Source organism: Chrysemys picta, chromosome 5 (genome assembly GCF_011386835.1).
Source record: "Chrysemys picta bellii isolate R12L10 chromosome 5, ASM1138683v2, whole genome shotgun sequence".
In the NCBI taxonomy this organism is placed as follows: Eukaryota; Metazoa; Chordata; order Testudines; family Emydidae; genus Chrysemys; species Chrysemys picta.
This window is the reverse complement of record NC_088795.1, coordinates 53,886,400-53,900,578: the sequence shown is the minus strand read 5'-3', so window position 1 is coordinate 53,900,578 and position 14,179 is coordinate 53,886,400. Positions and strand designations below refer to the sequence as shown.

Below are 14,179 nucleotides of genomic sequence, written 5' to 3'. Positions count from 1 at the left end.
TGGGCAGAGGAAACCATAGCAACATGCCTGCTTCATTGTTTTTCTCTTTCATGCCTCCTGCGATCATTAATGTAAGGAGTTGACAAAAGAGCACAACTCAGACTTGCCCTTTCTGTGAGGGTTATCTCAGTTTTTCTAATGTTCTATTTTTCTTATCTTTGACATTTTTGTTTGTGGTACAGGGATATGCTAGCAACACTCCTGTCCTGAGATACTGTATCTTCTTACATGTTCGATAGAGCAGCAGCTTGTTTTTCTTTGCTCGGGTAGAGTTTAAATCTGACTCCTTTTTGTCGTGGTGCTCAAAGGCTTTTCCCATTATAATCATTGTGTGTGTCCGTGTCTTTGTACAAAGATACTGTGCTTTCTTGTAGAAAGCCTTGTATATCCTGTAGCGCATGCATCATCAGCCAAGTTTGAGAAGTATGCTTTTTCTATTTGTATTTCATTTAGTCCAATAAAGTACAGCCCCATTTATCCAAAGAGCTAGGGTCACAGCCGTGACTTTTTGGATAAATAGAGTTTCAAATGAAGGGGGAACCAACCAGTTGGCCAGTTTAGAAAAGGCAGTATTCTCAGTCCCCACTCCAGAGTACAATAAAGGCTGGCTTTACAGACTGGCTGGCTATCTCTGAAAATGCCAAGAGCTGTGACTGAGATACATTTAGCTAGGGTTTGATAAAACAGATTTGAAGTCTTTAAAATCCAGTGCATTTAAACCAGGGGCTATGCACATTTTCTGTGTCACAGAAAATCCTAGACCTACCGAGGCCAACTATCCGTGCTGAGATCTTTCATATTTGCTGTTTCTAGGGTTAGCTGCCAACTCACTAGCTAGGCTATCCAGAGCAGCTCAGACCTCCTCTCTGTAGAAGGAGCCTTTATAATTGGCAATTCAGGCACTGCATAGCAGGAATGGGATGAAGCAACTGACCATTAAGTTGAAGGATGTGATATTGTTGTAGGAAGAGAGGGTTTCTGAATTGCTTCGCTTGATTGCATCAACCCACTATCCCGGTTGATCCCCCTCCCCCTGTGCCTTACCTTCCCCACAGATCCACCTGCACTAAATCCTCTTCCCATTGCACTAGATCTTCGCTCCCTGACAAATGTGCTCCACCTCATGTCTACTTCTCAAGAGTCTCCCCTTTCCTTTCATTGTGGCCTTCTTTCCCAGGCCCACCCTCTTCCTACATGCAGGGTAGTTGGTAGCTCTGCCCTGGTGGGATTGAGCTTAGATTCTAGAAGGAACTGACTGTGATCTAGCCAGAGAGCAACAAGTCCATGTCATGATCAACAATCAGAAAAATGGAGGGCTCTTCCTTCATGGCCTCTCTGTTGTGAATTACATTTCTGGTTGAAATTTACAGTTTCTTACATGTCCCACAAAATATGTGCACATTATTATTTTGTGTGTTTACCAATGGGTAACTGTGTATGTAGATTGGCAGTTATCCAGGCAGTTATCCATATGTGCATGTAAACATCTGCCAGTGTGGGCTTTTGCACATACAACTATGTGTGCCAACCATATTTGCAATCACATTTTCATAAATCTGTTTGAAAATTTGGGCCTCTAGTTTAAATTTCAGGCTCCCAAAATGGAAAGTCATGCTTACTCCAGAAGAAAAGAACAGGTTTAACTGTTGTCCTTGGTACTTGTTGGACTGTGGCATGGTTTAGGGTAAAATATAGGTGTTGACAGCCCTCCTGGTAAAGTATCCAAGCTCTACTCTTTATCAGCCAGCAAGGGCAGGAACCAGGTGGCTGTCCTGATACCTGTTTGTACTTCCATGCTGCCGCTTGTGCAAATGAACTGAATTCTTAGAAGGAAGTCATTGTAGCTTTCGGTTCTTTGCTCAACTTGTTGTCCTGAATGGACATCCTGTATGCAAGAGATCTTCTCTGTGAAAAGCAGTGAGAATTGTTTGCATCAAGAGACTTTAGGTTGTAGGGCTGAGTAGAAACAATTTGGGATTACAAAACTATGTTCTGGAAATATTCTGCAGAGTTACTTCTGCTGCTGCAGCTCTCTTTGCCTCCTTCACAGCAATGACATAGGTTAATAAAAATTCCTGTGTCAGTCTGTCAAACTACATTTTCCACCATCATCTCTAGAGTTTACTCTGTGTCATGTGGAATATGAGAGGGTGCTTCAGTGCCAGACAGCTGATAGCAGTATGTAGCAGGAGTTGTCTGTTACTCATTCCTCTTCTCTCTGCTTTCTTGTTAGGGAGGAGATGGCTGTAAGTAAGTTTTGAAACTTTGTGGGCTCCATGATATTTTGGGGAATGGCTGGACCATGATGAGATATCATCAGGCAAGGAGACGCTGGAGCGAGTTCTGACTTCTGCCTGCAGTAGGGACTGCTCTGTTCACAAATGAGGAGAATTTCTATTTCCTGTGTTCACATTCAGTATGAGGATCCAGGCCATCATGCTGTCCGTGTGTATGTTACCTGTGAGAGACCTAAAGCAGAAAGCTTGAATACAAAACTTTGGGCCATCGCATGAAAGGTATCCTCTTTGTAATGTGGTAGTCTCCCAAGACAATGAGCTTTGTGAACTTCGTCACCATGTCAGATGGCGTTTCTCTTAGCTTGTCTGGGAAACTTTAAGTATGTTAAAGTATGCCCCCATCTTGTCTTTGAACTCACAAATAATTTGTTCAGCACTGATGATATGCTCGGTGCTGTGCAAGGCACAAAGATCAAGACAATCGCTGACCTGAAAAGCTAAAAGAGAGCCTCAAAGGCACACATGGAGAAAACAGGATACACGAGGAAATTTGGGAGGAAATAAATTTGAGAGAGAATAGGTGTCTCTTTACCCCTCTCACTCACCATCGGCTAGCACACACTCTCCAGGACTGGCACGAGGCTCTTTGCCACAGTGCCACTCCTTCTGTTTAACCACCATAGACCTCCCTTACTGGCAGGACCTCCACACCAAAACAGTGGTAACTCTGACTAGCTCAAGACTGAATGTCCTAGTGTTAATTAGATTGGGATTTATAGTTATAAATCTCAAAGCTCCACTTCAAACATATAAACACTATAATGTTAACACTTCTTATCTTTGGGGGCAGTGTTTGGTTATTGATAGCACGCATTTCACTTAAAGAAAGGATTCTTCGAAAGTATGGTTTTTCCTCCAGCATATACCAATGAAACAGGATTCCTTAACAAAAAAAAAAAAACACCCTGATCAAATTTTCATTGAAAGCAAAAACGTTGTCAGCATTTAAGTTAGATAAGAAAAGGCAAACATGAAAACAAACAGATCAAAGTTTTAAACCAGTCTTTAATCTTGTCCTCTTCTCTTGAAGAATGTACAAAACAAGATAAGACATTTCATTAACATAAATAATAAAAAAAATTCCAGAAGCACTACATAATGTCTCGTTTTTTATTTGACATTAGCCGTCTGCCTTTGATTTACATTAAAGAAACAAATAGTTTGCAAGTAACGTTTTCAACTCCTTGTCAGATTCTTTTGTTCAAGGAAAGCTATGAGAAGTATGTGCCATAGACCAGAATAACAACAAAGGAAAAAAGGAAACATATTGATCAAGTTTGCTTCGTGAGTGGGTCCCTATTTACAAGCTACATAGAGCCTCATGTCATTTTTGGGTTCATTCTCTAACCAACTCCAGCTGGAGTTTGCTTCCAATTGGCATGTCTCTTAGAACTCTGACACACAGAATGTTCCAGACTTTAAAAGTGCAATGTCCTCACAGTCACCACCGTTCTTAAATCCCCATCCCTACACTGCACTTCTTCTGGAAGTAGCTGTCATATGTGCATACACAGAGGCTGAGTTCATTTACACTGGTGTAAATCAGGAATGAGATCAATAACTTCATTGAAATCAATAAACTATTGTAAAACCAGTGTAAGTGAGATCAGAAATGGGCTAGGTATCAGAAGAAATAGAAAAACACTATGAAATTTCACCAGGAAAGAAGTTCGGTATATAGTGTGGAGGGAAAGGTGACAAGGAACAAGAAAAACGCAAATGAAAGTAGATGACCAAGCCATGACTGTAGGACTCATTTGCTGTTCATGACATATAACTGCAAAGCTTAAACACTGATCCTACAATTGAGAGCATACAGGCAGACTTAGTGCATATCTATTTCTACGTTCATGTAATGCCCATAATGCAATAGTTTAGTGTTGTCATAGGCCAGTGTCCATTCTTCACTGGATTAGCATTATAGCTGCTTTGCCTAATGAAACTTAGATAACTGAGGAGCCTTTAATCCATGCAGCATTTTTGTTTTAAAAGGGGATGGCCTGCTATTTCCCACAGCAACCCTGTCAGTTTACATTTACACAGAACCTTACTATTTCATGTAAAACTGCTTCAGATTATTAACTAGCTATAGAAAAACAAGGTGATGGCTTCTGCATAAAGATATACTCTTTACTAAAGGACAATTTTGCATTTTCAGCGCCGTCTTGGAGATGCTGCAAAGAAAGCAATCAGCAAGCTGCAGGTCAGAACAATCAGAAAAGGGGACAAGGTAATTTTTTTCCTTTCAAACTAGACCTTGCAGTGAGGATCCTCTCAGATTGCCAAGGAGAGGGAAATAGGAGGGGAGTGGCAGTTGCTTTTTATACTAGTAAATACCCGACAGCCAGGAGAAAGGTGCTGGTAAGCAACTTAAGGATGAAATGGAACAGGAAGGGAAGGGAAATTTGAATAAAGATACAGTAAAGTTATTTTAGTCTGACTATTAAAGTAGCTACTGTTAGAGTTTGCAAACCGAATTTTGTGGCCAAATTCTCTAGTCCTCATTCAGGCAAAACTCTCATGGTCAGTAGTGGAAGTACTACTGTATATAGAGTAATTCCCAGTTCAAAGAGACATGCTTGTACTAGGTCTCATCAAGCTAGAGCGCTAATGTAGCTGCAGCAGTGGGACAGACTAGCTGACCGAGGACATGCCCATCAGAGACCCTAGGCACGTATTTGAGGCATCTAGTCCTTCCCACCACTTGTACTGCCACAGCTACATTCTATTTTGAGCTAAAGTATGTCTCTGTGAGCTGGGATTCACAACCCCAGTTTCAAGCGTAGATATACGCCACGCATGCACATACCTTTGCTGCCTGAGCATAGGAATTGCAGGACTGGATCCCTAATGAATGCCTCTCCCATTTTTCCTAAGATACATTGACATGCTTAAACCTGTCAGTAACCATTTGAACTTCACTCTGCTACTTAGGTTCTTGTTTGAAGTGATTAACCCACAAAATAAAATAAAAATGTAATGTTCTCTTTACCATAGGAAACTGAGCCAGATTTTGATAACTGTGCAGTTTGTATTGAAGGTTACAAGCCCAATGATGTTGTCAGGATCTTACCATGCAGGTAAGTTAATACAATGTATGGAGGCATTTACTAATGTATTCTTGATTTTTAAAGTCTCTGTCCTTTAGTGTAAAACTGCAAAATTGGAATTGTCAAATTCCTGAAATGAGATTATCTGAGACCGTTAATTTTTTGGATTTTTTTTTCTGTACTCAAAAACTATTCCATAAAGATTTGAAATGTTACTCTGATGTATTTGAAGTTAAAATAATACCTACAGTGGGTGATGAGCCATTTAGCATCAGAGCTTGAGTCTAGCTATGTTCATGCTTGGCATGGTATAAGGGGATCTTATTTGGTCAGGCTTTTTGGTTAACCATTAATATTGGCCTGACCAGGAAAGGGCAGTTTGGCTGACGATATTTTCTAGTAACAAGAATGGTTGTTGGATTTAGGCTATGTTTTAGGGTAGCCTAGTGTTCAGAAGGTTTGGGCAGGGAGGCAGAGTGTTGGGGGGTAATACTTTATGTAAGAGCCCAGTTGCTAAGTCTGTGGAATTTGGAAATATTACAAAATCTTCAGTAAAAAGGGGGGAGGAGTGTGTGTGTGGGGGGGGGGACTGATTCTGCTGTCTCTTCCACCAGTTTAACTCCATTGATTTCAAAGGAGTTACTCCTGATTTAAAGCGGTATGAGGAATAGAAATAATGATTCTAGGACAGGGTTGCGGTCCATTGGCAGGGTAGCGTGGGGACACTTGCATTGCCATTTCCTACACTGTTAGTTGTCCACAGAACAGCTATCTGAAATTCAGCACCTTTCATGAACTTTAACTTCACTTTAATTTCTTTTTAATTGCTGTGTAAATAAAGTGGGAAGGAAACCTTACACAAATCATATCTGGAATGGCTTCCATCAAAGCTAGATATTCCATTTCTCAACTTGCTTTCCTTGGAAACAGGAATAGCAAAAGTATGTACACGTAAAGTGTCATCTTTACTTGACATGAAGAACTGAAATATTTGTTCCTTTTTGGCTATTTAATAAATAATAGGCTTCCCTGGTAGATATTTTAAATGTTCAGTACTCGCCATCTCTGATCATTCTTGTGAGCCATTGGATCTGTATGCTTACTGCCATCATTAAAAGGCAAACACAAAGCAATACTTTAATCATAAATTGGGCCAGCTATAGAACCCCCAACTCTGACACACAGCACATGTACTCTCGTCATACTCAGACACAAGCACAATGCTTCATCAGCTAAGAGTGTAGAAAATGGGAAATGTATACAGTTTAGAACTGGGCTTAATTCCTAGTATGTTCCTGTGGAGCCGTAGCCAAAGTTTGGAAATTTTGTGTTAAAGGTACAGATATTTCTTTGAGGTAATTATATGGAACACATACATCTAAACCCCAACTTTCACTTGTATCATTCTCACAAATGACCCAGCACAGAGTCATGCTTAGGGCTGGTCTACACTGGGGGGGGTCGATCCAAGATACGCAACTTCAGCTACGCGAAGTATCTTGGATCGAATTACCTGGGGTCCAGACAGTGCGGGATCAATGGCCGCGGCTCCCCCATCGACTGCGCTACCGCCGCTCGCTCTGGTGGAGTTCCGGAGTCGACAGTGAGCGCTTTCGGGGATCGCTATATCGCGTCTTAACAAGACGCGATATATCGATCCCGGATAAATCTATTGCTACCCGCCGATACCGCGGGTAGTGAAGACGTACCCTCAGTGTTGTTCACAAGGTTAAATGAGAGTGTGTAGTATTAAATAAAGCCTACTGAATCGGAAACACATAGTTAGCAGGTGATGTTCAGCTCTTGGCTGACTTAAAAGGTTATTTGGAAATGGCTCAAGCGAAAGGTTAGCAGCAGATCTTGTAAAGTGCACATTTTGAACTTTGGCACTGTTGAATTATGAGAGCTGAGGGGTTCCCTCCCAAGTAGCTACTTTACTGAAACTATCTTCCCTACTGTACAAGTTATGAAGGGTAACATTTTACAGATTTGTAAGTTTTTGTACACCACTATAGGTGCTGGTGTTCATTATTATTATTATTACTATTATTGTTGGTTAAATGCCAACAGTTTGCCAAATGCTATACAAGAAACAAAGACAGTTCCTGCCACTGAGAGTTTACAATCTATAAAGAAACACCAACAAGATAGGATGCACTGGGCATCTGAGAGGAAATAAAGAATATTGATGATAAATTCTTATCAGTTTCAAGTTAATAGGGAAACCTTATACTCTTAAGATGGAAAAGCACTCTTTGCACTCATGATTAGCAAAAGGAAGACACAGACCTGCAAATACATATTTTGTTCTTTGTCATCCCCAGTGTATGCCCACTGTATATACCTTGTATACGCAGGGCATTGGCATAGCAGCCTGCAGTTCAGGGAAGACATTGGATTCTCACCAAACCTTATTGAAACTTCCAATTTCTCAGTTGTCTAAAAGTCAGTATCATCATGACATCAGTGCTCAGTGATCTGAACTGGTTGCCTGTTGGTATGCAGGTGAAGTTTGATGTTTCTTTTGACCTGTAAAGCCATGTATGCCTTAGGGTCAGCATATTTGAGAAACTGCCTCTCCCTCTCCACACGATATTGCCACAGCTTTGATCAGTGGTGGCACCCAGTCAAAAGCCTCCTTAGTTGAAAAAAGGAGGAACTGCTGGCAGGATGTTCTTCATGATGCCCTGAGTTTTAGAATTCCCTTCACCATTGGTCAAAAATTATCCAAATCTGACTTTTAGGCACACTGCAAAGCTCATCTCCTTTCTCGGGCTTTTGGGGAGAGATTTTGCATCAAGTTCTGGGCTGTGTGCCAAGACCTGGTATTTGGGATTAGGGTCATTTTTGTTTTCCTTCCTGGTTTAGAGGATGCTGTTGAGTTTATTTTTGTTTGTACTAATATGACTTCATTTTTAATATATGTGAAAGATGCATAGAGCCCTGGATAGATTTTTTTAATGTATATATTGAACAAATCTAAATAAGCAAGTGTATCAGCAGCTCTCCCACAGCCAGCCCTAAACCAGGAAGTTTCCAGATACAGTTAGTAGCTATCTTGAGACTTAAGAGTTCTGTTGTCCTTGTCTATACAAAAAGTTGTAGTGAAAATCCACTAGTCAGTATTTCAGTAGTGGATGAATTTCAAAGCCACATAAACAGCTTCTTTTTAGCACTTCAGGTCCTTTCTCTGTGTCATTCCCTCAAAACATTCTCTTTAACTGTGGCAGAGAGTCAATGAAGAGATACCCTGTGGTCATTTATCCCCCACTGGCTAGTTTGGAGGGGAGATCAATTTCATATATACTTTTTTCCTGCTCCTACATCCTCCTGTGTTTTTAAATTTCATTCTGAAAAGTTCAGAATTTAAATGATCAGGCTGAGGTATAAAGTAGTGTGCCTTTTGATGCTGCATCTTGTGCTCATTTTTCTCTTGACGGAAATAAGTCCTAGTTTTATACCCAGCTTTAAACGTTGACAATAGCAAATATAATTAAAATTGGTTTCTAGGGCGTTGACACAAGGTTGAATGTAACAATATTCCAGTGTTCCCAGTGTGTTTTCACCTGTCCTCCTCCCACTTTCACCTTCCTCTGTCATCTCCATCTTCAAATCCTTACTCTACAACCCCTCATCTGTCTTGTTTTCTCTTCCTAGACTGCTGATATTGCTAGCTTTGTCTTCCTCTGACTAGCCTCTCCATTCATCTTCCTGTTCTGTGACACCTTCCAGACTCATTGTCAGGGTCATTCTCTCAACCTTGTCTGTACCATGCTCTGGTACCCCTTCCATAATCTCCAATCTATTAACAACTCTGACTTCACTGGTGCTCTCCAACTCCTCCTTCTTTTCCTTGTGTTAGTCTCCTATGAGGAAACCATCATCTCCATCACTTCTCCGTGCCCACCCTTTTTTCTGTACTGACTCCAGGGCTGATGAATGGCTCTGGAGAGAAAAAAAATCCAGAGACCACTGAGATTTACTGCACTACAGGTCCATCCTCTTTATTCAGTATAGCAGTCTTCCTTGAAAAGCAACTGTACTCCTCCACTCTGTCTCGTAACTACAACTCTCAACACCTCTTCTTTGCCTTTGACTGCCTCCTGCATGTCCGCATACCTCCTTCTCCTCCTATCCAGACTTCTTCAAAAAAGAAAACAGCACCTTGCTAGATGATGTAATTCTGAGCCCCTCTTAAAGTCTTCTCACTAGCTTCTTATTGCTTTATCATCAAATTCTAGCAGTATGTTCTTATACTGAGGCCATCTACAATCTACTTCTCTGTCTGCTCTTGTCTCCTTTCCCCCCATCTGTCCTCTTCTCTTAGCTCAAACTTCTCTTCACACTTCAGTCTTCATATCCTCCTTCTAAGACCATCTGTGTGCCTTCCTTCTCACTGCCCACCGTGCTTCTGAACTCCCCCACAGCACCTTCATTTCTTCCTTCTTTGCATCCCTTTTAAAAACTCAATTCCCCATGGAGGTATATAAACTGAAGTGTGGATGATTTTTTTTAATCCTAAAGATATCTAAATCTTTTTTTCCCCAAGTGACTGCATAATCCTGTTGTTGTCCTCCTGCCCCACTCTCTGATCTTGTCCTCCTGTTCTTGTCTTAACTTAGATTGTAAATGCTTCAGAGCAGGGATTCCTGGTTAATTCTTATAAAGCACCATGCATGTTATGGTGCTATATAAATAACAGTGAATAAAACAAACCTTCAAATTCAAATTGGCAAAAATGGATTTACCACATGCCCCTACAAAATATGTACATACTCACAAACAGGTAATTTTAGTCCTTAGATTATCTAATTTTGGCATTCATTCTTCTGTGGTTTTCTATTTTATAAAAAAGATCCTTCAAACTAACTCAGACATACTAAATCAAAACTTAAAATTAAAACCATAATACACATAATATAATATTTTAAAGTGCAAGGAGACTTAACCTGTCATGGCAATGGATTTAAATTTCTCAACATTGATAGCATTCCTTTTAGAATATTTTTCTTCCAAACCAGTTGATTTTTAGGAACAGCCAAACTTGAGGTAAATGTCTGTAAAGCATGAAAATTCCACACTATCTGACTAACAAACACTATGAAATGTTGCAATGTGATCTGCAGCCTGATTAAGGCTTGCAAAGCTTGAACTTGAACACAAAAGGGGCCTTTCTCATCTATGCCTGAATGACTTGATCTGATTTTACACATCACTCGGGTTATATATTCTTGATCAGAAACAGATTTTTTTTGTCCATTATTCAAGAGCATAGCTAATATCTGAGCTTTTTGAAAGCTTGCACTGATTATTTTGGCCCAAATCAACATTAAATGTTGGCAGTTAAACGTATACTAGCCTATGAGCATGGGCACACTATTAAAAAAAAAAAAATCAACACTATAAGAATATTTGAAATTGTTTCTTCAAATAGCTGAAAAGTAAGACATTGACTTTCAGTTCAATATTCTGCATAAATCAACACATTCAAGGTATTTTATTTACACATTTTAAATGTAAAATATTTCTTAGTCATTGTTTCACAAACTAGCTACTTGGGATTATATGTAATCTGTATAGCGCTTGCTTACTCAAAATGTTTGTCTGGCGATAATATGCTGAATACATATCTCTTGGGAGAAGGGGAAGGAAGGAGGTTAATATAGTGCAGAGATGGAAATTTGATGCATTGTGTTCTTTACCCAACAAGGTAAATGTTGTTTTGGAAGTGGAGTTGTGAACCTTAGTAACCTTAGTAAAGTGGTGGTTTTATCTTTAAGTATCATGATGCTTCATTTACATTAATCATGTTGACATACAGTATCGGATGAGGTCTGACAAACTTTGGTATTACAGCCAAATGATATAATTAGACTAGTTTCAGATTCCAAGAACAGATTTTCTGTGCCACAGCTGTGCGAAGTCAGTGTCGGTTTAAAATGGAATACTGTAATTTCCTTGTAACTCTTATTCCCAAGTAATCAATTTCCTGTAGAAGTATTAGGAAAGGGAGCCAAGTGGAGTGAGTAATAAGGTCTGATGAGATTTCAGACATTTTTAGATTTGTATTTCTAATACTGTTTAGTGTTAAATCCAGCTAGTGAATGGGATGATGCCACTTAGAAAGACAGTTCAATGGAACATACGTTAAAAAATTAACATTCATGAGAATGTACCTCTGTCTCTTCCAACTAACTGGAAGGATGGATATATCTTTATGTGTGGGATGCTGTTTTTTAAATATTGGGATGGAATAGCAAAGCAAAATTATTCTTTGCATGCAGTGCTCTTAAATATTTAAACATAACTATTTGGGTATGTAAGGTGATTCTGCATTTCTCACAGAGATAACATCTGCTGTGGAGAGAGAATTTATACTATTGATCTACTAGCTCAGTACCTAGCATTAAGACAGTTTGTAGACATGCCCTACTGCTGTTAGTTGGTGGCTTTGTATGCATTCATATAAAGGAAATGCAAATGGGGAAGGGCTAGTGAAGGCACAGGGAAATATAGACCTACATACAGTAAAAGACTTAACACTCCAGTTGGCAGGGCTTTTTTTATAATACCTCAACTGTAAACGTTCAGCTGAAATTTGACACACACATTGTTGCACATCTGTTACCTGCTAGAGAAAAGGAATTTAGGACTGCTCTACACATAAATTTGCATTGAAATAACCAAAATATGTTTAATTCACAGCTTTTGTTATTTTGATGCAAATCTGAGTATGGACACTCTTTTATTTCAGAATAAAAGTGCCCTCTGATTTTTGCTTAAATCATACTTGTAGGTGGGTGAGTGTATTTTCAGGCTCCTACACAAAGATTTAGGTGCTGAGGCTATGGTTACATGAGAAAACTTTGTACCTGTTTTTCAGAAACAATGTAGCTGGACCAAAGGTGTACATACAAAATGTTACAGAGTGGATAGAGCCACAGGCATGTTCAAGGGGACAACAAACATGTATGTGATATAAGTCAATTAATCTTACACTTGGCTAAATGAATTAAAAGTCCAAGATGTTGCAAAATTGACTGTTTATTAACAGGAAACAAACCAACAATTATTCTAATAATAATCCACAGATGAATAATGAAAAACCACAAGCTTTCACAAAATCCACGGGATAGAGGAGAGGAAATCTCTGCTCCTGTGTCTCACTGGAGACCAACTCACTGTACCAACAGTACTCCATTCAGCTGTAGTCAGGCTTCCAGAATGCTCTTCCTCACAGCAGTCTATGCACCTGGGTGTATATCCCCTCTCCTCAGTTGAAGTACTCACAAATAACTAAAAAAATCTGGCCATAATTCTCCATATACTACAGTGATTAAAAGAAATTGGGAGCTGTTTTCTGTAGGGACGTTCCAGCTGAGGCACAAAGACAGCAAACAACTTCCCTGTCTCTTAACTGAGCCCCGTGAGAAATTTTCTTAATTTCCTCTCCCAGCATGTCTTAAATTCTTCACCCTGCAGAACTGCAGGACTTTTCTCTGTACTCTGAGTCTGCTGAGGTGCTTATCCTGTCAAATGCAACATAACAGAACATCCTCGCAAGAATTAATGAGGTGCATAAATTAAATGTTTGAGTATGCAACCTCCAGTTTGTTCAAGCAACTTTAGACAACTGACACTTGTGGCTAAAAAACTGTATTTCCCATAACTGGATAAATATGTAGGCAGAATACCTTCACTATCTTGCTAATGATCACTTCACATTGGCTGAAGGGGTAGTATCAACCAGTTCCAGAGTGAGAAATGTTTGTCTAGAGATGCTCATTCTCATGGATGGCTTTTGAGGGGCAGGAAAATAGGTGGGGAGAGCCTCACCCAGAAGGTCGGTCTCTCTCTCTCTCTCTCTCTCTCAAAAAAAATAAAATAAAATAAAAAGGGGGGATTTTTTTTTCTGCCTACGCTCTGTCATGATCCTACAAAATAATAGCAGCTGCAAAATGGCTTCATGTTACAGTTTTTTAAAGTTCTGGGTCACTGTGGTGGGGTCAGCTTTGTGTTATGGAACCGACAATAGATATATACATGATCTGACCTTTACCAAAAGCTGAGTTTCATTGATCTGTGTTACAGCTGGCAGTCTATAGCATTTTAAGAAAGTTGGCTTTGTTGCTACACGTACATTTGGCTTTCTGATTGTTGGTGTCTAATTTTGTACGTCTCACTTTCTGCCCCTTGTCAGTGAACTCTAACAGGCAGGGAACGGTGTGCTTATCTGAATAAGATTTAGAACGGTGATTTTATACTCCTGTCTATGCACTTTTATAATCCTTATCATATACCAGAAAACAACACTTTCAAAACTCCCGATTTTACTACATTCAGAAGCAACTCTTGGGAATGACTGAACAGCTCTAAGCTACACTGGGATGGATTTGAATTAAAATATCTTGCTTTTTATTGCAGGCATCTTTTTCATAAATCTTGCGTAGACCCGTGGCTGCTAGACCATCGCACCTGCCCTATGTGTAAAATGAACATTCTAAAAGCTCTAGGGATTCCGGTAAGCATGTCATGCAACAGGCTAGTCAAAGTAGAGTGAGAACACCTCCATCCTGTATACATGCCCATCTGTTTGCTATTTAGATTCTCATACCACATTCATCACCATGGTACACTGATTTATTAACAGGAACACAAGCAGACATCTGTCTATTTTTCTCTTCCCCCCTCTCCCCTTTGGCTGGGAGGGTGTATGTGTGTGTGTCTGTGTTGCTTGGTTGGTTTATTGAGGGGTTGGATTTTTTTAAGTAATTGTGGTAGGGTTGTACATTCACATACAAAGTTTTTCTATTTACTCTTTTACATCAGGGA

At 39.7% G+C, this 14,179-nt stretch overlaps 1 protein-coding gene across 1 annotated transcript in view; it reads left to right on the top strand.

Annotated features, from left to right (window-relative positions):
• Window positions 1–14,179, top strand: part of RNF150 (ring finger protein 150) — a 203,900-nt gene that overhangs the window by 137,584 nt on the left and 52,137 nt on the right. The window contains exons 3-5 of the mRNA XM_005284318.5: window positions 4,456–4,527; window positions 5,295–5,377; window positions 13,772–13,868. Of these exons, the coding sequence (XP_005284375.2) occupies window positions 4,456–4,527; window positions 5,295–5,377; window positions 13,772–13,868 (252 nt within the window). The remainder of the gene's footprint in view (window positions 1–4,455; window positions 4,528–5,294; window positions 5,378–13,771; window positions 13,869–14,179) is intronic.